The sequence below is a fragment of the Cloeon dipterum genome, chromosome 1 (assembly GCF_949628265.1).
Source record: "Cloeon dipterum chromosome 1, ieCloDipt1.1, whole genome shotgun sequence".
In the NCBI taxonomy this organism is placed as follows: Eukaryota; Metazoa; Arthropoda; class Insecta; order Ephemeroptera; family Baetidae; genus Cloeon; species Cloeon dipterum.
Window position 1 is genome coordinate 15,888,095 of NC_088786.1, and position 23,781 is coordinate 15,911,875.

The 23,781-nt window shown below is 39.7% G+C and overlaps 3 protein-coding genes across 4 annotated transcripts; 2 read left to right on the forward strand and 1 right to left on the reverse strand.

Annotated features, from left to right (window-relative positions):
• The first annotated feature begins 58 nt into the window (after positions 1-58).
• LOC135938408 (uncharacterized) lies at positions 59-17,948 on the forward strand. Of its 2 annotated transcripts, none has more exons than XM_065482028.1 (5): positions 59-216; positions 9,764-9,902; positions 16,166-16,255; positions 16,458-16,662; positions 16,888-17,948. In XM_065482028.1, the coding sequence occupies exons 2-5, from the start codon at positions 9,795-9,797 to the stop codon at positions 17,727-17,729; spliced, it is 1,245 nt and encodes a 414-aa protein (XP_065338100.1). In that variant the 5' UTR covers positions 59-216; positions 9,764-9,794; the 3' UTR covers positions 17,730-17,948. The 2 variants fall into 2 exon arrangements, with proteins under 2 accessions (XP_065338100.1, XP_065338107.1); XM_065482035.1 differs by having other exon boundaries at positions 16,169-16,255.
• Positions 17,949-18,086: 138 nt separating this feature from the next.
• LOC135938397 (uncharacterized) lies at positions 18,087-19,637 on the forward strand. Its single transcript, XM_065482020.1, has 2 exons — positions 18,087-18,206; positions 18,255-19,637. The coding sequence occupies exon 2, from the start codon at positions 18,255-18,257 to the stop codon at positions 19,635-19,637; it is 1,383 nt and encodes a 460-aa protein (XP_065338092.1). The 5' UTR covers positions 18,087-18,206.
• gwl (serine/threonine-protein kinase greatwall) lies at positions 19,617-23,302 on the reverse strand. Its single transcript, XM_065482008.1, has 14 exons — positions 23,030-23,302; positions 22,912-22,967; positions 22,726-22,826; positions 22,427-22,640; positions 22,255-22,364; positions 22,111-22,202; positions 21,958-22,054; positions 21,662-21,810; positions 21,447-21,606; positions 20,790-20,903; positions 20,548-20,735; positions 20,223-20,493; positions 19,956-20,168; positions 19,617-19,889 (listed from the first exon to the last, which is right to left on the reverse strand). Exons 1-14 carry the CDS (start codon positions 23,126-23,128, stop codon positions 19,828-19,830), a joined length of 1,926 nt encoding a protein of 641 aa, XP_065338080.1. The 5' UTR covers positions 23,129-23,302; the 3' UTR covers positions 19,617-19,827.
• Between the last annotated feature and the right edge of the window lie 479 nt (positions 23,303-23,781).

The window sequence follows — 23,781 nt, forward strand, 5'->3', positions numbered from 1 at the left end:
TGTAGTGCGAGGATGTAACAACAACATCACTGTTGGATTTGCTGAGATGTGCGGGGAGCGTGTGGTAGCGCGGCGTGCAAGATGCAAGTTTAAGTGAGGACGCGGAGGACTTGAAGAGCCAGTGTTCAGGCGGCAGGCGATCAGATCAGTGAAAGCGCACGTCCGTCCGTCCGCCAGCAGCGTGCACGCTACTCCAGCGTCAACCTCCACTGGCAAGTAAGTACAATTTTTCAGCATAATATATCTACTTGAGCTAAAACTATATTATTCACTTGCTTAAATGTTACTTGACTTAAGAACCGGCCTGTTCTCATCATCAGTGTGAATTTCAAGGATGGTATCTCGCGGCAGTTTTATTTAATTGGCCAGGCATATTTGCGTGTAGGCGTAAAAATCGCAACTTTGAGCAAACTTTCAGATTTTTATTGCTTTTATGTACTAATAGAAACGTGCAGGTTCTTTTGTTGAGTTATTGCAATCATAGTTACTTGTTGTATGTATTTGAAAAATTCACTTTTATCAACATTGACGGAGCCGTAATTTTTAAGGCTATAAAATTTTTGATTGTCAAGCAGAACTATCAGTTTTTACTGTTTAGAAGTTGGCCAAAATTGAAAAAAAATCTCAAACTGTTCTTGGAAAGGAAATATTCTCTTTCTTCCTTTCCTGTAAGTTGCTTTGCTTTTGGGAAAAATTATTTCAGCAAAGACCCAAAAAAGACATGAGTTAGTTTATCCTTTAGTGGATATTATTCCTGAATCGAAATCCCTTGGAAACAGTGAGATGATTAGGGAAATTTCCTGGTTAGCTAGATGATTGCAGCCCTTTTTCAGCATCTTTATTTCACATCTATGAGTTTAGGATAGCACGTGGAATTCATTTTACCTTTATAATATATAGAAACATCAATTGACAACCCGTATTCAGTAATTAACACTGTGCTGACTCTAAAAAATATTACAAACTTAATTATCCAAGATCTCCTTCAAATGTGTCACTTGCAACACTCAATAATGAGGACAAAGAAATGTTTTATGCTTTTTAATTAAAAAATGTTAATGACTCAAAAATGAACTCTGAAAGAATTTGACTGTTTCATCTGTAGTAGAAAACCCGCTTTACTTAGGAAAGCCCTAATGAATAGCAAATGTTGAATGATCAAATTTTAATTTGAAAAAAATAATTCTAATGCCACTGACTTCTCAAAATACTGGCTGCTTACAAAATCAAGTCAATAGAATTTTCCATAATCTCTGTTTTGTTGATTGCAAAATAAAACCTTGATGGTGGTGAAAACAAAATGAGGAAATACCCAAAAAATGTTAGGTTTTTCCAGCCGGCGTTTTAAGCAAAAACCAGTGGTGTTTTACAAAACAGTGAAATTTCGATGCATCACAATTATAGCTCGTGTACCTCCCTTGGTTTCATTGACTGCATTGTCGCATTTCACCAGGAATGATATTTTGTGTTTTTGGGATGTCAATTGCAGCATACTTAGTTCTTCCATTTTTCTCTATATCTATGAAGATACTAAAATTCATAATCGGGAAAGAGCAAGGAATGACCAATCAGAGTAAAAATCATCGGATTTGGAAGTCACAGATTTGATTAAAACGTTTTACTAATACTGCGAGATGATGTAGGAAAAATTTTCATTCTGATAAAAAATATTAAAAAATTTGTCAAATTGATGAAATAGGGCGCTCAAAAAGTGTGAACCTATCCCTGTGCGATGCAACCGATAGAATTACAGACTTTTAAATTTATTTTCAATATGTAAAAAACCCAACTTTACTCCCAAATGAATTTATGGAAAATTTTCCTTCTTAACATCTTAAAAATCATTTCGAGCTCGTTTTAAAATGCCCTCCATTTCGTATTTCTTTCTAATGAAATGTCAGTTTTCTAAATGCTGAGACATTATTTGATTAGTCTTAAAAAATACAGGCAAAAATACATTACCGAATTGAGTTCAAATCATCTTAAGGAGAAAAAATTGCATTAGACGATACTAGATTACAACCTTACATTTTGTAAGTGGAAAAGAAAGTAAAAGGCAAAAGAATGCTAAATCAATTTTATCAAAGAACGGCGGATTACGCACGCCGAGCTAGAGAGTGGCAATAAATCACGGATCGCGGCGTTAAATTTCCGCGCTCTGGCGCCGAGAAAATTCGTATATGCGTATCTCATCCAAGCGGCTAATTCTCATATGTTTAGCGTCGTGTAGCAGGGACCTTTCACGGCGGCGTTTGTCTAGATAAAAACACGGCTCCCTTATATTAGATAAGCGCGGCCAACAATGAAATTTCTGCAGGCAGCCGAGTGTTACGAGCAGATATAACATAATGCTGTAACGTTGGCTTTCTTATTTATTTATATTGGATACGAGAATTTCTGCGCATGAACCAGCCAGCTTCCTTTACGGCCGCAAAACAATGGACTGAGCGCAGTCCTGGCCAATTATTAATCGTGAAGTGCACGCGGAGCAAAATTACGCATTGCTAAAATTGTTTTACGTCACTTACGAGCAACCAGAAGTGGAATGCTAATCTTCCAGCAAAAACACAAGGCATTTGCAAGGAGGAATACAAGTGTTATTGCACTTTCTCATCATGGCACCGCGATAATCACGCTTGGCTACGGTCGATTTTAAAATATATGGAGTCTTGTTTTAGTTGGGTTGGTGGAATGAAGATCATCTTAATTTTTGTTTGAAATGTTTTTGAATTTTTATTGCTCTTGCAGCCGGTAACCTCTTTCATGTCAATGCGCGTTCGTGTTTTTGTTCGAGCTTCTTTACCAGACATGGGTTTAAAAAGCTTCGATTTGAAATCAAATTAGGAAAAAACGTTTGAATGAAATTTTAACAAAATAATCTTGGATGCTCTAGAAAAACTAACAGTTTTGTAGAAAAAATATCTCTTTATGCAGAAATGTTTTGACCATATATTAAAACTAAATATTCAAATTTTTATATCTTTTTCAACGTTGGGTGTAAAATTTGCGAGAAACTTGGAACAAAGAGATGGTGATTTGGATCGCAAAGCAATTTTCCACCTTGAAATTATTCATAAGCTGATGTATCAGTTTGAGAAATCTATCAATTCAATAGAGCCTGCGAAGCTAGTTTATAACTAATTGCGTGTTGCGTCCTCTTCTCTCAGAATAGCGTGATATTATTCCACGTTCACTTCCTGGTCAGCGGAACAATTGGAGGCTAGGATTTTGAATTTATAATCAGCAGAGGGTGGGATGGCACACACACACACACCATATTCGATGTAAAGAGTCACACACCTTGAGATGACCAAAATAAATTTGGAAACCTCGCAAAGGTGCTCGAAAAAATAAACGTTTTCCAAACGTAGAAGGGATACGTCGTTAAAGGATGCTGCGAGAATAATGATCCTGGTGTCATCATTTATCCGCCAAGGTCGAGGCACGCGCTGAGGAGAAGGTGCGCCACTCGGACGCCTCGTCTCGCGCAAATTTATCGTTGCACTCCGCGAATTCCTGCGATGACAAGTAAATAAGCCCGTCATAATAATTATTGCGCTTCCAGAAAATGACTTGCAGGGCCCGTCAAAAATAATGTGCGTCTGACAAGTTTATCGAAAGTGTCCATAACCCAATCTTCTTGCGTAAAAGTTTCATTCCCATCTCTCTCTCTCTCTCTTCCTGCTGAAACATTTCAAGAAACTCAATTTGCAACGCACGAGCAGGGAGAACGCCCGCATTAATAATTTCAGACCAGAATGCAACCAGAATGAGGCGTCTCGCTGCAAATCGAAAATCACGCTTTAAATGCCGAGCAACTCCTTTCATCCACGTACGGAGCAAGATAATTATTTCACTGAATCTCCGCTCATACCTGGTAACGCAGATTTAGGACACGCAAATGATCAAGTGACGGGAGACCCTCGCAAAACTCCGAATTCCATTAATGTACAGCAATGTGATACCCCTCAACAGTGGCACTAAAGAGAGTATGACGTGTGCTTAATTGAATGATGTGCTTGCCGACCTTCAGATTTTACACGAAAAAAATTTATGCGGTGCGTGAAAACATATCTGCCGTTTATAGTCGCGTCTGCAATATCTTCATAGTTGGCGAGAAAAACGCATCAACGTCCAAACAAAAAATAATAGTGGGAATTAAGGCTACCTTTTGTACACAAATTTTAAATCGGCCACACAAAATTAAAATAATTGATCATGCCCAAAAGTTTGCGATGAAATTTTTTCAAGACTGCTCTCGCTCGGGATTTTCCATCAAGCCAAACTGTGACTAAGTGAGATTTCCCCTGAGAGTTGAGATGAGAGATGTTTAAATTCTTCGAAGACGAGTTTTTATCATGATGCCGGCAGTAGAGCTCAAGGAAAAGTCCTAATCGTATTATTATATATATTTTTCGACGTCTAGAGAAGATGGGTGGCGTTGCTAGTTGCCTCATCTTCTGACCTTTGCCAAGTCAAATTCATTCCGCATAGCTAGTGCTCCTCCGCCGAGATGCTGAGAGCGAGCAGCTTATTACCTTGCCTCAGGGCCGCAGACTCCTGCTCATTATGCTTCTTTCCAGACTAGTCTTCTTCTTCTTCTTGTGCGCAGCTTTAGTTTTATCATATGAATAATATTGCGTTCTATTGCACTTCAACCTTCCCAAATTGAGTAAAGTCGCCCTTCTATAACCACATAATTTAGAGTAAAAGAAAACTGCATGAATGCTCTCTGATGAGAAAATAGGATTTGGAAATTGGAAATTGGCGCTAATAGTCTTTTTAATTAACTTATTCGGCAGTTTGAAATAATTTAACTGTCACCTCGGAATCGCGATTATGCGACATTTAAAATTACTCTGCTGCATAGTTGGCTCACATTTACCATGTGCAATATAATTAAGCAATTCGAAGCACGAACCATATGGGGATTTTTCGCATGTACTTAATTTTATGGACTTTTTATGCTTCTATTTCACGGTTGGCTGTATATATGCACAGTGTGTAATTGCACGAATAATGATGATGCCGCTTCAGTTGTAGAAACCGCGAGGATGATACCAGCAATTAATCAGAAAGTCAAGGTTGTCTGCAGAGGTTTTTATGCTAATAGACTATTTGAATCCGTGCGTGGTCAGTGAAAACAGCTTCTGAAAGGCTATTTAAAGCTAGAAGCTGTCAGTTTTCCACTTTTAATTACACACCTCTGTTCTGTTCAAGGAGGTGATGAACTCGCTAATCGAAAGAAATTCAAACGCGTATTAATAACAAAACAAAACACACAGTCAGCCACAGCAATGCTATATGGCCGTGAATTTTATGTTTTGTAATGTTCCCTCTGCTGCGCCGCTTGCACAATGCCTAACATTATTTAGTTTTGGAGTTGCTTTAGGATTAAATCATAGGCTGCTGCATTGAACAAACAGTATTTTTGCTCATCATAACATAATAATAATGTTCTCATTTCAAATGGCGTGACTCCCTGTAGTGAAAATTGTTTAAGTTGAATATATGTATAATGAGTTTGAGAAAATAACGAGTTCTGGGAACTAGATGGTATAAAATGGGACGAGTGACGTGAGAGGTTAAATCTTCTACATTTCAATAGTGTATTCAAATAAAGACTCGCAGCGGCGTTAAAAGTGGATAGTGCGCTCATTTTAATCAGTATGGCAATAAAAAACACGCAACGCGTGGGAATAGATTTTTCCTCATAGTGCAATAGATGCCATTCACAACGTTAGCTGCACATTTTCCCTTTAGAGCAACACTCATAAAATGATAGCAAGATTTATCTGCGACTCATCTCTCTCTAACAAGCACAAAAAGTGAAAACAACCGCTTTTTATAGATGTTATTAGGGATCTCTTTGTTGGACATACTGTACAAAAAGATTGCTTCCCTCGCGTGATGTCAACAGAATGCTTTAAAAGATGATACCATAGGAACAAAGGAAATCAGCTTTTTATAGTTTTGAATTTATTGAGATGTAGAATACAATTACACGCAACAAGCAATTTAATTAAAATAAGATAAATATAGCCATTGTAGTATAGCAAAAATGTTCAATTGGAAAATGGAGATTCGGCTTTGCATTCTTTATTAAGTCAGTTTCCCACACGGTGATCTGGCCAGCTGACAAAAATGAGAAAACGGTCTCGTCCAATAACACTGGTTTGGCATAGCTTAATATCAGTGTGTCTAAAAATTGCTGGAGTAATATTGTTCTGTAGCGTGTTTGGAACGTTTGAAACACCAAATCAATCAAATGATTACAATTTAACTCGTCGATTTTCGATCTTATATGATGCATTTGGGCTAGTGCAAAATGGCACCAAAAATTCGGCCTTCTGCAAAGGTGAACCATTTTTGCCGTTCGGCATTTTCCAGATCTTCTAAAATAAAAATACGTTTGGCCTAAAGATTTCGGGTCCCTATGAAAAAGTGTTTCTAACAAATAGTTATTTTACTTTCCATAATCAAACGATCCAGTAAGCTAAAGAAGTTTATTCAATTAGCTCTAAAATCCATGGTGGACTAAAAGAAAATATTCTGACATGCATCGTTATAAAGCTCATGATTGTGCCTAATCCTGTGTGTTTCAAGCCTTGTAATTTATACATTCTTTGCAAGTGCACGAGAATTGTGGCACAAAAACCCAGCCAGATGCATTCACTTTCTACACAAGAGTAATTTATGCAGGGCGAACAATAGGGACTCGTCCATTTGTGCTGCAACGGCCACCATACGATAAATCATATCATCTAGGATCCTGTGCGCTATATTATCTCCGCTTCTCTTCTTTGCAGTGTGGGAGAGAAAATTGAAATCATGCCGCTTGGGCAACCACTTAATTAGAATAATTATATTCAGCACACGATTTAAATGATTTCTCCTGCTCATGATACGCTGGCTGGGCCGCTGATCTATGCACAATATAATGTGCCAAATTAATTAAGCCAGGTTCAACAAGAGTGCCAGCAGCGTAGGGAGTTAATTAGCAGAAAGGCCAGCCTTGGTGAATCAAGCAAGAGTCAAAGCTTTTGTTGCAAAGCACAATGTCATTGTTAATCGATTACCTACGATTTGCACTCTGGCCGCAGAGTACAAAACGCGCCGTCAATCACTGGCGAAATGATAATAGTTGTTGTAAATCAATATTGTTTATGGCCTTGCGTAAAAGAATGCGTGCGTTAGGCAATCGACTTTTGGGAGGACGGCACAATTTTTTTGCTGGGCGGCAACGCGAGTAAGTCGTCTCAAGAAATGCTAATTTGCGTAACAGAGCCATTAATGCACACATACATCATGGGAGCTTGTGACCGAAACAATGCAACTTCGTGTGTCTATTATAGTTTTACAGCGGCTCTAAAAATTTAGCCAGGCACGCAGATTATTGAGACAATAAAACTATTGCCTGAGAGTGAGAGCACATTCCTCTGCCCCACTGACCAGGCCATAAACAAACAGAATTATGTGATTCTAGAGTTGCCTGGACTGTTGGTGCGTTATCCGCGGCCGAAACCTGATTTCCCAACTCCAAACCAGAGATGAGTGTTCGACTTTGGTTAATCCGGCGTCGAATCGACAGCCCGCATGCAGTCTATTATTTGCTGGGATTAACTTGTAATAATGAGGCGTAAGCAACTGCGTACGGATTTTTATCAAAGCAATAAAACTGGCGAAGAAGTTGCCGCACGATGCGCGAAAACTTTCTCTGCGCGTGTGTTCGGCTTCCGCCCTGCACGCCGCGCGCGGATCATCTCGCCGGAGACCTCTAAGGTCAAATCAAACTTGACACCTCTTACAAAATTCGAGCCGCCTCCTCCCGCATGACTTTTGACGTAATTCTCCCTTCGAAAATATAGGTGATCTAGCTATGTAGTTCGTCACGAGAGCCAATAAATTCCAATCACTTCGCGCTGACGCGTGATTTATCGCGTGCACTGCAACAATTTTGGTGTTAGTTCTTTCTGTCGGAATTCATGCAATTCACTGCTCCATCTCGAGAAAGCAATAAATTTCTCATCGCGTGCTAAATGCAGATCGTCAGACTGAAATGTAATACTTTTATTGCTATAAATTTTTTCAAACGAGGAGCCCGTTCGTTGTCAAATTTATAAACTAATTTATTTCAGGAGTTAACGATGAATATATCTAGGACTAATGAACTCATAAAAATTAAAAATGGCTGCTGCCAATTTATAAAAAAATAATGAAAAACTTGGACTAAGAACTTTTTTGATAAATTTTTATTGGGAAAACTTCTCATTATTTTGACTGAATTTTGAAGGATGACAGCTTTAAGACGATATTTAGGCCGTTGCGAACGCATTAGTATCTGTTTACTCTATCCTCATACGTCAACAATACAAAAAAGAATCTTTTTTGGAATGAAATCTCGACAATGTATTTTAATTCAGCGTCAATTAATCCCAAATAGTTTCAGCCTGCCATCTGAAGGACTATATTTCACGAATCAAACTATAACTTAATTAGAATTTTAAAACTCTTACAGAAAAAGAGAAAATATGAATAATATAATCACTGAAGAATGTATTTTGTCTCTAATTTCGCTTTTGTTGGCGTAGTTTGTGTTTAGTGAATTTATATCAATTCGTAGAATTTCAAGGCACGTGAAGTTTTTCACTGCATTTCTAATTTCCTCTCAGGAATGGAAACATCTCCCGTGAAATATATAAAGCAATTTATGTTTTCTTTCCCTTCAGTTTTAACGTGTGTAATAGTTGTTAAAATTCTAGTTCATTTATATTTTTGCACATGACAGGAATAAATTGACGATCTTAGCAGCGAGTAAATACAAAGGTCCGGATTTTATTTAAAAAAAGATAATTCATATAGCAGGAAAGGTCATGCAGACCTACTTATTGTTAACAAAAACTGCAACTATTACAATCGCTGATCAATCCATATTTGCTACAGTGCTTTTTGCACAGGTAGCACGGCAGTTCAGCCAATCATTGAGCACGATTCATGCAAATAGATCCATATAGCAGATCAAATCTCAGAAAAAGTGAAAATTGGTCTAAATTTGACATAACTGTAATGCATTTTAATTTATATGGACTTTATGGCCCATGTGTTACATCATAAGAATTGAACAAAAAATGAGTTTTTATATTATAAAATGATGTTATTTAATAATCCTAGGATTTCCAGCTGCACACCTTCAACAATTTTATTCTGAAGTGAATTCTGACTCACAGTGAATTTTTTTATTCCGGAGAAACTAAGAGGGGTGAAAATCAAGAGGAACATTTGGTGTATCTCTGCAAGTAAAAATCTGATGTGTCATGTAAAACGGGAACTTTCGTTTTGCATGCTACTTTTTATGACTCAAAGCCCGATATTTATAGTCGACAAGTCACATGCATCATGGGAAAATAGCATATGCCGCGAATAAGAATTTTCGCCATATGGAGGGACATAAATTTGAACCGAGCGAACCAAGGACAGCAAAATCCGCATAGCTAAACTGTATCTCTATTTCACAATGTGCGCATGCAAAGCTTCGAGGCCGCTACCCTTTCTTTCTTTCTTTATTCCTCCTCTTGAATACACACATACTGAAAATAATTACTGCCGATGTAATGGCGATCGCTGCTCTTTTTCACGAAGGGTGACGCAACGCTGCGGAGAATGTAACGTAAACACACACACACACACACACACACGCTCTGTGTATATCTTTTCTTCAGCACCGTCGGCGTAATGCAAACCTGATTTTTCGCTTGTGTTGCAGATGTGAACGGAGCAACCTGGGCGAGAGCAGGATGGCACTCGGCAGGCGTATCCACCCAGTGTGCTGCTTGATGACCGTTTTATTTGTCGTGCACGCGGCTGAGGCGCAAAACGATCAGCCAGCGTTGACGACGCCAAAGGTGAAAGCATCCTCAACAAACGTGTTGATTTTTAATTTTACCTAACACAAAACTCGATTTTCCCCCGATTTTTTGCACGCGATGGCCCCGACAATAACTCTTGACAGGTTGATGGACCTGACGCGTCGATTTCTGAAGGGAAAAGTGACACACTCGTATCTTTCACATAAATTAAGCAAAACACGGCTGTTCATCCATCGCGGGTTGCTTCCACAGGCGTTAGTTAATTGAAAAAGGAACGCCGTTACAAACCTGTTGGCTGACATTAAAATTAAAATGTGAACGCCCATTATTTCGGTTGCAAAATGCGCGAATCGTTAATGGAGAGGAAAATCTTTATGATTATTTTGCGTGTCAGCAGAGGGGAACAACAGCCGGCCGGCGCTTTTGCAATAATTGTTATTATCCTCTGCTCAAGTGCTATTGTGAATCATACTAAAGTAATCTATTCTTGTTCAAAACATTTAAACATACATTAACCGTGGCCCCGACAGAGATTTTTTCTTGGCAATTACTGCAAAAAGAGAAAACCTCGTTTTTTGCAATATTGGTAAATAGCTCTATATTTGTTTCCTACTCTTGAAGCTGGCACTGAAATTTACCGTAAAAAGAGTTGATTTTTTTCGGGCAAATTAATTAATGATTCGAATTGATGAAATTTATTTAGGTGAAGAAAATACGCCAGGTTTCATCGAAGCTATCATCCAGATAAGAGTTAAGGTCGCAGGCGCACCAGCCGTAAAAAGCAAAGATTATATTGGAAAGTGTAGTGTTGACAAGGCATCTTACGACTATATAGCTCCTTGAAATGAAATTAGCAGGGAGCCATTGTAACATCATCCTCCGCAACATTTAAAAGCGTGTTTAAAGTAGATGATTCATAGATAAAAATTCTCAGAATTCCGAATGGTATACACAGTTTTATGAGTTTGAATAGACTCATAAAAGTTAGCTGAAAATGATGGCATCGCGCTTTCGCAAATATTTCATTGTTGTGAAAATAATTTGGCACTTTCCACGCAAAATATACAGAGGCTTAAATATCGTGAAACTAATTCGCACTGTCAAAACGCATGAGCAGTGCGAAAAAGGCGACAAATCCCTAGAGACTCTCGGCAGAAATGATCTGTAAATCAACCGAAAATTAAGGCCGCCAGAGTGTCACCAGCACAGACGAGGTATTGCATATAAATAATGCACACGCTGAAATTCGCGTAGGGGATGACAGAGCGTGGTGCTTTCACTCGAGGCCGGTGTCACACGAGCTGCCCGGATAATTAATGGTGTTTTTCGCTGAACAAAAAGGTTTGCATTACATCACGGGGCCATAAGTCATATTATCCGCTCAACTCTTCTCATTTGCGCTGGCGGTTCATGACGAGGCGCGTGCTGCGCGTGTTCCTTGCCGGGAGAATGCATTGTGTTCTTTGCCTTTTTTTAACGGCGGCCGCGTGTTCGCTGCGCGATTCGCCCATAAATTATATCCCTGCCCGGCCGCTCGCCACCGCGGAGGAGCGAGCAACGTCAAATCTGCGAGCTAGGCAGCCGTCTGTGTGCTCATCAAGTTCGTTCTGCTCGGCCGCTTTAAAGTGGCTCGTAAACCAGGCACAAATCACTTTTTGCAGAAAATTAAAGCACGCGTAGAGCAGAAAATATGATTTAGTTAATCGTGCAGACTGTAAATCATGCCGGATGAAAAAGTGCACCTGAGTGTGTGCCTGGCAGCATCGAATTGCTCTGTATGCCTTTTGAAAGGTTTTATTTCTATATCATTGGCTTATTACGCGGCGCCATATTTAGTAAGAGTGCGACCTTTTTATGTTTTCTGACACTTGCATCGCTTATTTATAGCCCCTTTTGTCGAGTGCGTGACAATTTATTTGACATCAACGCAATAGTATTTTTGTTTTCAATTAAAATCTGTCATAAAACATAAAATTTTAAGAAATGCAAGCAGAGAAAATACTAATTGATAATAGTAATGGCTCTACTGTGCGTGGATTGAATAATTGAATTTTTAAAAAATAAACCTAAATCACTCGTTCTCGCACTGCACAGCTCGTTTTTTTGGCGACGGAGGCCTCCTCAGCGGTTCTATGCCTTCAAAACAAAATCCATATCGCAGATAAATCTGAATAAACGGTCATTGAAAACGTTCGAATGCACTCATTTTAGAGCACAAACAAAACAAACTGACAGATTCCTGTGAATTCCTTACAGATTAGAAGCCAATTCGTCGTTATAAACTAGTTTTCATAAAAATATGTTTATCGGTCCAGCCAAAATGCAATTATCGGCTGCACAGGGCTAAATAATATTAAAAAAAATTTGAACTGCATGAAACCTATCACCAATTCAATATTCTCATCTAAATAGTTTTCCTTTAATCTTTTATTATAGATTGTCAGCTCAAATTTGCCCCGAACTTATTTATATCCAGGACTAAAAATTCATTAAAATAATGATGATAAAACAGAGAAAAACAAATCATCATCAACACGCAAAAAGATCATTCAAACAACGCAATAAAATAGTTAAAACGTTGCCACAACCTAAGTCAGTTATGATTTCAGGCAATTTAATGCTTTAGTCAGCCATTAAGGGCTATTCAAATTATATACACACATCGTGAAAATAGTTAGTTTCTTCCTCGCTTTTATACTCTAACGATCCCGTAACCTTTATTGTGAATGTGGAACAAGGTAGATATGTGATTAATTTACACATAAAGGTTACAAATAATGGCAGAGGGTGGGAAAAGTTGTATTGGAGCTGATTTGTAAATAAGCGTGTTCGAAGAAATCTTTTCCATTCTGAAGCTTTTTCAATTTACCGAATGGTCTCATTGTTTCTGGATCCCTTTCCTTGCAAGTGCACGGTGGGTAATTAATTTCTTCCAAGTTGTTTCAATTTCAAAAAAGAATTTCTCTGCGAGAGAAATTAAGAGTTTCAATTAAGTATTGCGATGGTTTTAGAAATCTTTCACAACTTGTCAGAACCTCATTTGCACAACGCTTTAATTGATAGCCATATTCTAGGAAAAGTAATTCTGTATTTGCGCATCTTAAGTTCTTAAAATTGATTTCTAATGCCACGCCATAAAAACCATATAAACATAATTTAAAGCTGTAATGATTTTATAATTTTCCTCATGATCACCGACATTTTCTTTTAACACATACAAGGAATGCTCTTTCGCCGCAGGTGGCTTTCTCATTTCTTCAAATTTCACAAATAATTGCGTCGCAGGCAGTATAAACACATATATATAAACTCACACACACTCAAACAGCGTGTTTCTTGGCGCGCATACACTCGCGGTCGTGATTTGCGATTGTGCACTTGCAAGCAGCGATAAGATCAGGGCGAGATGCCGAATCGTCCGTCGGCAGGTTGCAGCAACACCCATATCGTGCGGCTCTCGCGCTCACCACGCGCCTGCTGTCTAATTGGACCCTCCTCGTTTTCTCTCACCTCGGAGCTGCGGAGATTCCCGAAATCGGACTGCTCTTTGCGAAACCACGGCAATTTGGCAAAATAAACAACGACTCCCACGAGAACGAGGCGAGAAATTTGTCCAGGCGCGATACGATCGATGTCGCACGTCGCGACCTGCTGACCCCTGGCGCCGCCGAACTGCAGGCAAGGCCGCGAACCGCCGCAGCCGCGCGCCCGCAGGTGAGAGTTATTTCCCATTAGCATAACAATCGGCGTTGAAATTGAATACGCGCCAATGTGCATATGGACCGCATTCCTTGAGCGCCGTTTACCCGTGATTAGCGATGTTGCGTGAACGAGGCTGCGCTGCATAATTTTCAGATTTGTCAGCACAGCGCGCGGTATGGCTGCGGTCTGGCGCCTCTCTCATTGTTAAGCACCGCAGGAGAGTTCAACGCCTGAAGTTCCGCCGCAAAGCCTGTTTATTTTGTGCATCTCTGCAGGGGAATGGAATGCAAGGGTCAGCATTTTGAGGCCTTTCCAGATATTGATCAGGGTTTCTTTCCACTCGCAGCTTTTACTTTCAAATTGTGGTGCCGTTTTCATTGCACATATCGCAACGAGTAAAAATGAACTTGTGCCAAAATTTATCGCTTTAGATGGAACGGAAAAGAAATTAAGTTGATCTAATTTTAGCTTTTAGCATACACTGAATCTAACTTAACATTTGAATGAAACTGTAGATAAATAAGGTTGAAAATCATCTGCATGCACTTGCAAGTCAAACAAAAAAGAAGTCGGCGGGTGCCTAAGATAGGATAAACATTATTTAGTGTTATGTAAATATAGTAAATTAAATATATTTTTAATAAAGCCAGCTGATGAATTAATTTGTAGGGAAAGCAAATAAATGGCTTTGCAAAATGAAAAATTGTTGCCTCGTTTTTTTTAATTTTGTATGGTGGAAATATAATATTTTTGCTGCTGTAATATAGGAACAGGTTGACGAGATTTTGTCTAGATGTGTTCCTAGAAACCATTTGGGCATGAAAAATAATTTCAATAGCCTACCTGAAAATTTTCTGATCGTAAATTTTATTTTTGCCTTGTAAAATCTACATAATTTGTTGAGTTACAAATTAAATAAGTCGATCAGTTGTCATTTTTATAAAAACGAAGGGATTTTAAGTTCTGAAGTCACCGTCAACCAAAACTATAGTAGTCGTGAGTTTCTCGAGTTAAACCCAAAACACGCTTCAAGGAACGCAGAAATCCGAGACGAGATGCTCACTTCTCTCAAAGTAAACCACAAGATTAGTCGTTCTCCACAGGTGAAATTTTTTAGAGGAAGCGAACAACAATGCGATTAAGTATTTGGAAACCTCCTTAGCTCGCGCTCATTAATCGGTCTAGCTGGGCTAATTATGCAAAAGCGTGAGGTCTAATGAATGCTAATGTGGTTCGCGTGTGTGCACAGATGTGTGTGCGCAGCACCCACCGCCTGCAACGATTTTCAAACAGTTCCCACAATCGACGGCTTTTCTCGCTCAATCATTCGGCCGGCGTCACGACTTGGAAGGCACGTTAATGCACCCAACTCGGGCTGATATTCCACGTCAGGTCGCTTGACATGCCGTGTCCCGCTTGCGTAACAGCAGGCCGCCTTTTATTGATCTTGCTATAGTATATGCTGCGATGCTTATCGTGCGATTTACAGATTATTCGCCGTTTTTACGGAGTCTCAAAACTTTGCAAGAACGTGATTCAGACCTCCGCATTTGTACAAATTGCATGCTTTTAACGTTATCAACACTCGAGTGCAATTAACTTTAATTATGTTGTTGAGGAAGCGCATTCGGTTCATCCTGCAAATTAGGCTAGGTGAAAACTTTTTTCCGACTAGTATAGAATACGGCTCCATTGCGACTAATTGCTGACGTCAAGGCACTAGTGTTTTTCATTTTAAATTATATACTTTTTCCTTCGACAGATCAAATTGTTGGCCGCACAAAATTTTCAGTCAGCTCACTTTTAATAAACTCATTGAAATGCTTCGTTTTATGGGCCTCGCGTGAATTGCGTGTACATTATATTACTCTTAATTTATGCATAAGGTTATGTCTCAACGCTTTCTGACCCGCGTAATCAATCTTTAAAATTAAAATCATTCGCACATGATCTCTGGTTCAAACAAGGATTAGGACATAATCGAATGCCGATCGAAGACCTTGCAGTAAATAATAATTCAAAATTTAAATGATATACAAGAGAGCTCTGTCCGTGACCCTATCAAAATTTATGCGCCTTTCGATCTAATCGAGAGTGCATTCTTTCGCCCAGCTCTTTTATGGCAGCACTTATTCAACCGTTAATTACTCCACTTAAAGCGTGAAATCAGACTGATGAGAGTACAATTATAATTGAAATAATTTCGCTCGCAAATTTAATAAATAACCCTGGCCGATGAGAGTCAAAGGCTATATATATCAAGTGCAGTTATACAATCCGAGTTGACGCAATGGGAACGGTGCGAAAATACTATTGTTAGCAGCATCTGGAGCGGATAAAAAGCTTAGCGTTTTAATTACGCACAGAAGGAGAGTTCTTTTCCTGACTTGCAACGCAACGCCGCTTGCTGGCAAAGAGGAAAAGGAAGAGAGTGAAATCGCACAGGCGGAATGACAAATTAGTCTTTAATTGAAGGGAAAGAGATGTGTGATTTTGATATGTCTCTCCACTAACACCATAAAAAACTGTTCCACAATTTACAAATTTGTCTCCTCATTTTGTAGAAAAAATTTAACTCTTGTTGTGTTTTGTTTCAGCAGAAGCAAAGTGAGGAGATCCCGGTTACACCATTTTCGTGTAAAGGTCGAGTGCCAGGTTACTATGCAGATCTCGACACTGGTTGCCAGGTACGAACGAAAAATAGGTGACAGGTTTATCGATCGCTCTCTATCTCCATCTCCTGTGCAGCTTTTGTAGCACGCATCAAAGCAATTTTGCAACTGCACCACACGATTTACCCATCACATATAATATCCACTTTGAGAGCGCGGAGATTTTTTTTTCATTTAATCAGACTCAGTAAAAACGACATGTTTTATCACCGCACAGGTTTACCACATGTGCGCCGCTGGGGGTCAAAAATTCAGCTACCGATGCCCGGAGCACACACTCTTCCAGCAACGGATGATGGTGTGTGATCACTGGTTCATGGTGGACTGCAAGAACTCTCACCTTTACTACGCGGCCAACGAAAGGATCGGTGACAAAAACCAGCCATTTATTTCATCAAGCGAATCTATACCCCACGAATTCAGTAAGCTTCTTTATTTTCTATATAACTTAAATAGACGAATATATTTTCTTTGCAATTATTTTTTTTTTTTTGGGAAATTTTGCAGTTGAAACAGGTAATTGTTATTTGTAATAATAATTTTATTTGGAAAATCGAAACAAATACAAAACTTGCCGGCATGCGTGTTTTTTCTACTCTCCATACAATTTAAAAATTTATGATCCAACGATTTAATTTTTCTTGCAGTTGGAGATACGTTCCACCCTGTCAAGCTGGAGTCAAAGGTGCATGGGAAAGCAATCGAATTTAATCCCAGGTTCAACAGTTTCACCACCAGCAAAACGCACGAGCCAGCAAAGGACCTCCTTCCGCCACCGTTTGAAAATTCTGTCCAACTGACCGAGAGGGCTGATTTTGGCTCATCCGAGGATAGCTCAACCTTGCCGAGTACGATTAACAGAGAGTTGACCCCAGTGACGATAGTTCCCACATTCCCAGTGCCTTCAACAAAATTCACTTTTTCCCCTCTGAAACAGCAGACCAGCAGTGCCAGCACGGCCTCTAGCTTCCAGACCAGAACAACCCCTCCTATACCTTTGTCCGCGTTTTTGACTCAAAATTTTACAAAGAGTCCCATTCGGCCCATGGGTCTGTCACAAACCACCCTGTCGGTTATAAAATCATCATTTTTCGGCAACTTCCCCCAACCTGTGAGCCGAACCACCCAAAGTTTCATTCCTTCCACAACTCCGAGTCCAAGAACGACTGTTTTCAATGACGTTCTGAGTCCATCTACCATCAATTCGCTCCTCAGAAGCCCTGAAAAAAAGAGAAAGGAACCCAAACAGTTGAGGGTCATGCTGGACACCAGGAGGATGTTTTTCATTCCAGAAAATGAGGAGAGCGTTCCACCAGAACAGCAACAGCAGGATCTGGAGTTTGTCTTTCCTGATTTACAGTTTTATCCCAAGCCAATGCGTTTCAAGGAACATTTGCAAGAAGAATCTGAGCGCGGCAATTGCCCGCCGCAATGTTTCCCAGCATTTTTCAAGCCAGGCACTTGCGAGCCTTGCGTAATTTTGAGATAAGCAGCGTCACCTTAGTTAGTGAATCTAGGACTGAAACGTGTCATTTAATAAAAATATAATTTGTAACACATTTTGCCATTTGGGAGATTTTAAATTTGATTCAGGTAGAGGTGACGTTGCCAATAGAAAATAGTGCCTTAGTTTGTAGGTAATTCTAACTGTAAGTACAAAAATGTTCATGGATTCCAATAAAAGTGAAGTACTTTTTTTAATTAAAAACCTGTCTTTAATTGTATGGAGCCAACATTAACAAAATTTATTATAATAATATTGAATTAGAGTTAAGTTAATCATTCTCCTCCTTACGCTCGGTCATAAAAAAACAAAGGTAGGAGTTTTTATCACGTGTGTAGTTAGAAAGACAGATAGGACGTTATCAGCAAATTAACAAATACCGAGAGATAAGCACTTATATTCCTTTCGCTTCCATCCAGCGCTGTAGTCGGCGATTAAAATATAACTTGGAATTATTTTAAGGTAAGGGCTTAAAATTTATTTTCAGTATCATGATTTGATTATGTATAGATGGAGAAGTCTGACGGTCCACCTGAGAATGAGCAAGAGATATACAGAAAAATCTCAACCATGGTAATGGAGCACAATGAGTTGTTGGACCAGATGAAATTCAAGCAGGAAATGATATACACGTTAGAAACCGAGCTGTCGGGCATGCAAAGATTGCGTTCCTTAGATATTCTGTCCAATGACGAATACTTATGCGGCAATTGCAAGGAAATTAAGGATCCGGAAAAGCGGCAACTGTGGTCGCTGAACAAAATTTTCAGCAGGGTCCTTTACAGGAAGCCAAAAGACATGGTCTATTTGTCGAGAATTTTCCACTACCTCGAAACTTTGGTTATGAAAGGTGATTTGACACCGATCATGAGGGAGAACGGCGATGAAAAGTGCCAGTACTGCGAGCAGATCTTGCGCGGCGAAGCTTTCAACAAGCTTTTTGAGTTGTGCATCTTGGCCGAACTGAAGGATTGGCAAGAGAGCGCTCCATTTCAGGAGTGCGTGGCCTACGTGATGGACGTGATTGAAGGGACAGAGCAAGCAGCAGCAGCAGCGCCAGTAAGAGCAACAAGAGACAAGGTGGACAACATCGGGGTTGAGCCTCTCGTGGAGAAAAAACGGGTCAGCCTGGTAGGGGACGAGATGACTATTTTGGAGAAGGAAAACTCAGAGAAGAAACTGGAAGTGAAGAAGCTGCAGGAGGAGGTGAACAAGCTCAAGAGTAAGCTGGAAAGAAAGGATTCGGGGAGAGGCAAAAAGCAGGCGGGGACCACGGTTGCGTACGGCCATTTGGCGGCGAGCCCTGACCAGCAGAAGGACGCCAAGGTCACCTACACCGTCAACGAGCACTTAAGACTGACCATGTTCGCAGCCGCGCCGCACGAAGACCCAAACATCGTCATCAGAAAGTGGGAGTACGAATTGAAGAAATGCAGCGTGCCCAGGTGCGACTGGGTGCTCTTTGTCACCAAAAGTTTGAAGGAGACGGCGATGCAATGGTGGGAGTTGCAGGGTTTCAGCGAAGACATTGCCTGGGAGGAGTTTGTAGAGCGTCTCCAGAGAGCCTTTGGCAGAAAGGAGCTGCGGCGCTGGCTGTCTTACGCGGGCAACCTATGTTTCAGCCAGGCCAACGAAGCGGTCGGACCCTACGTCATGCGCAGGTACCAAATCGTGCTGCGAGCCGTCAACCAAAACCAGTCGTTGGCTTTGAAACTTCTTGAGAAGCATATCAACATGAAGATCGGACGGTACCTCAACTTCCATTCTTATGAGGATTTCTTTTTTTCACTGGTTGCTGATCAAGTGATGGAGTTTGATTCTGTTAAGCTAATGTTTTCGCAAGTTTTGACAGAAATCAGAAACGATGGCAGGTACTGGCATGAGTATTTGTAATTACAAAAATACATTTTGCATCCAAAGTTTTATATTAATACTAATTTATCTATCCTAAAGCAAGTTTAAAATCTTGTTGAAATCGGTTTAAATTAAGATTAAAAGTCACCTTATTGTAATCTGCATGATTACATCACAGTATCGGTAAATTTTGTTGGATATTGATTGATTGCTTGCTGGCAGTCACAAATCATGGCACTAATTTGCTTAACTCACAGTTTGAGATAGTCCAGTGCTGCAGTGTGTTCCGAGCTAGTTAAGTTCAAAATAAAAGTTGAATTAGCACAATCTAATAAACTGATTATTTATGAAACCAACCTTCAAAGTAAGCGGTATCAGTGCTGCTGGTGGGCTCGGGCACAAATGGCGCTTCAACATCGAGCAGCCCGTCCCATGGGATGCTCGAAAAGAGTTTCATCTCCTTGACCTCATTGATTCCTGGACGCTTCTCAGGATCGACAGTCAAGAGTTGGTCGATGGCGTTGTGCATCTCTTGCGAAACTGCCTCATCGCCTTCTGGCCATTCAAGATCTGATGAAAGCAGAATTAAAGCAAACTATTCCTATAGCCGAGTTGGTGATTTACTTCTATGGAGGATATTGTTGAAAACAGCCTCAGGAGTTTCATCGGTAAACGGAGGGATTCCTGTGACAAACTCGTACAAACACACGCCCAAAGCCCACCAATCGACGGCTGGGCCATGCTTATGGCGGCACAGTAGCTCAGGTGCTAAATAGTCAGGAGTACCAAGGATCCTCTGATCACTGATCCAGCTTTGATTTTTGGCGCGGCGAACCGTTTTGGGCGTTCTGAACGGGGTGGTGACCGCCTTTAATGGGGTGGTAGTGGAGGCGTCCTACAGAAAACACTGCGATGCACAAAATGCTTAGATTACTTTCACAACTGCTACCTTGCTCATTTTTCGTTCAGGCGGGCTTGCTAATATTGGAGAAGGCTCCGGGAGTTCGAATCGGGTCAGTTTTTTAAAGTTAAAGCTTGTAGGGCTTGTTTCAATTTTGCTGACAGTGCTCCTTCTTCGCGAGGTTCGCCGTTGAGTCGTTTTCGGAGTGCAGCATAGATCTTGCGTTGGTGTGCTTGCTATGTATAAATATTTCAATTAAAAACGCATACGTTTTATTTTCTTTTGCGTACTGTTTTCAGGGCTCATATTTTTTCTCAGCATCTTGTTCCGAGCATGGGAAATATCCAAGCCATTGAATTCTTGGGTCATTCCAGTATGTTGGTTGAATTTCCGCTTGAGGCTAACTGTAAAAAATAGCAATAAAGAAAATGTTTTGAGTTTTTACAAATTCATCAGATATTTTACTAGAAAATTAATGGGAGGTAAAAGTTGCAAAGAGATGTAATATTACACGTTCTTGTACTGTAAATTAAGCTGTTATAGACCCTCAAGCCTAATTAGCAGGATCTTCTTGGCATTGAAACGTTTGTTCAACAGAATTAAATGCAGAGGATTCTGGATCTTTGGCAAGATCAGCTGCATTCATTAGAATGCATAATAAAAAAGCATGTGGCAAATCTTGTGAGACCTTAACACTTGTCATCATATTGTTGTCCTTGTTTGGAAGAATTTGTTATCCTCCATAAATAAGGGAAAATTAATTTTTGAGTTCCTCCAATGAGGGCGATAGTCTAATGGAAAAGGATTTTATGGCCTTGGTACTAATTTTTTAATTGAAGAATGAAGAATTGACTGGATGAACAGAAAAATCTCTTTCCGGATAAATTTCCAGCTCATTGACTAGTAAATGTTTTAGTAAGAAAAATAAAAATGAAATATAAAATTACCTCTGGCAGAATCTCCAGAGATCTCCATCGAACTGGGGGTGAACGCCTGCAGAGTTACGTGAGAGCAGTCGCTGAGGGTAGAGTCACTCTTCCCGCTATTCAAACTGCTCTCGCAAGAATAGTACGAGTTAGATGAAGCGTTGCTGTTCTTGCTTGAATCCTAATGCCCATTGAGAGTTGAGTGAAGTTGTTTCAAGATGATCACTAAAGCTTGCCTGTTTCGGTGGAGAGGTTACTAAAATCATGTCTCTCTCCGGAGTAAGAAAATGTGCCACTCCTGACAGAGAAGACTTGTCGCCCTCAGAATCTCTGGATGTGTTCAGGTCTGGTGAAGTTCTATTCAGATTTTCATTACCAGCATTGACTGAAAACGGGAACCATTTTGTTGATATCCAAAAACAATTTCAAATCAAAATTAATTATTCTGGTTTGTTAAATTTAGAACATTTCCTTTATGATTAAACTATCAAAATTAAAAGGCAATGGCAGCCATATAATTATTTTGTTCTACCACAGCGTTCCAAAGCATCTTCCAAGGTGTAGGGCTTTATACCACCGACATCCTTATCGCTAGAAGGAGAGCCGACTTCAGAGTTAGGTCCAGATCCCTACAGTTTGCACAAAGTTAAGTAAATATTGAAGCATCTAAACCAAATTTTCTTACAAATGATAGGTGAGTCGTGAGAGACTGCAATTGACCAGGTGTTCTTCCGAATTCATTTGCAGGAGTGTTAAGCAGATCAGATAATTGGAGCTCTAAATCAGAGAAGCAACTGAATGAGTTTAACCAATTCTTAAGATTCCGCACCTTTGTGGTCCAGGCTTATCTGGCTCAGTCCAAAGTCAGTGAGTTTGATGTGTCCCTTGTCGGAAAGCAAAATGTTGTCAGGCTTCAAGTCGCGGTGAATGATTCCGTGACTGAATTATAAGTAAATAAAATGGTTAATTAATTACAAAACAAATAGGAAAATAAAAACCACCTGTGGAGATACTGCAGGGCTAAAGCGATCTCAGCGCAGTAGAACACGGCCATGGCTTCGTCAAAATAGCCATAAACACTCAGCAGGGATTTCAAATCTCCGCCAACCATGTATTCCATTACCAAATAAATTGAGCTCTTCGTTTGAAGCGAGTAAAAGAGGCGGACACACATAGGACTTTGAGACAGGGCCAAAGCATTTCGTTCGGTTATCACTGCAAAGTTGGTTTTATTTTTGTAAAGGTTCAACTTAACTACATATTTTTAAGTTATTTGTTAAACAATTATTATTGCTCTCACCTTGACTGACCATATTCTTATGAATCATTTCAGATTTTTTCATCACTTTTATGGCAAAGTACTTGTCAGGGTTAGTTTTCTTGTAGCCAAGGAAAACTTTCCTAAAAATTAAGATTGATACTGCAGATTATTTGCATGTTTTTCAATGAACTAGCAATAAACAAATGGATTAGCAAAATTACAAACCCAAAGGCTCCTCTGCTGATTGGTTTCAAGACGATAAAATCATCAATTTCTGTTGGCTGTAAAATATGGGCAGCGCATTAAAAAATCAAGTAAAAAATCGATTGAACAAGAGTGTCACCTTATTGTTAGAGCAATCTTGCTCGTGAAGAAGTTCTTTATGAAGTTTGATTCCTTTGGGAATACCATTCTCATTTTCTTGATCTTCGTCGTTTTCCATCACACCTGATTACCCTAGATTTCTTTGCAACAACGTTTAGGAAAAACTCAATATTTTTCATTCATGAAATTAAATTTTTGGGGAGTCCTCTTTCCTCTTAACGACAGCGTGCCGGTCGTCGACGAGGAAACAAGACTCAGAATCAGGTGGTGGTGGTGGTGAGGTGGCGGTAACGTTAAACGTAAACACTAATCAGACGGTCGGTCGGCTGCTGAGCGGCTCCCACCATCTGAGTGAGTTAAAACAGCTATGTGTATGTTAATACTCCCTTGACAGATGGCGCTCCATTCATTGATAAGTTTTTTGTTAGTTGCTTCACGCTCACGCTTCATCGCTTGTGGTGTATATGTATATGGTAGGTCATGGAACACTATACATATATACATAATATTACACTCCAAACTCCATCCAAAAGTTATTAATTTGATGCATTAATAAGATTAATACAAGATTAGGTATGTATGTATATATGTATCAAACATTTTGAGGAGAATGGGGACAGGGGAGTTAAACACGAAAAAAATGATGCAGTTGGAGGATATATGTACCTAAAAATATTTATTTTACCTCAACTGATAAAATAGGCTGCTTGATTAGTGAAGTTTATCAGTAAATTTGTGTAAGGAAACGAGAGAGTTAAACAAATTTCTAAA

What these genes read in the sequence shown, in the direction of transcription:
- LOC135938408 (XM_065482028.1), top strand. Translation starts at nt 9,795, where the DNA reads ATGGCACTCGGCAGGCGTATCCACCCAGTGTGCTGCTTGATGACCGTT. An exon ending in CAGCGTTGACGACGCCAAAG is followed by an intron (nt 9,903 to 16,165) that starts GTGAAAGCATCC and finishes GTTTTGTTTCAG; the next exon opens with CAGAAGCAAAGTGAGGAGAT. An exon ending in ATCTCGACACTGGTTGCCAG is followed by an intron (nt 16,256 to 16,457) that starts GTACGAACGAAA and finishes ATCACCGCACAG; the next exon opens with GTTTACCACATGTGCGCCGC.
- gwl (XM_065482008.1), bottom strand. Translation starts at nt 23,128, where the DNA reads ATGGAAAACGACGAAGATCAAGAAAATGAGAATGGTATTCCCAAAGGA. An exon ending in TAACCTCTCCACCGAAACAG is followed by an intron (nt 21,607 to 21,661) that starts GCAAGCTTTAGT and finishes AATGGGCATTAG; the next exon opens with GATTCAAGCAAGAACAGCAA. An exon ending in CTCTGGAGATTCTGCCAGAG is followed by an intron (nt 20,904 to 21,446) that starts GTAATTTTATAT and finishes TATTTTTTACAG; the next exon opens with TTAGCCTCAAGCGGAAATTC.
- LOC135938397 (XM_065482020.1), top strand. Translation starts at nt 18,255, where the DNA reads ATGGAGAAGTCTGACGGTCCACCTGAGAATGAGCAAGAGATATACAGA.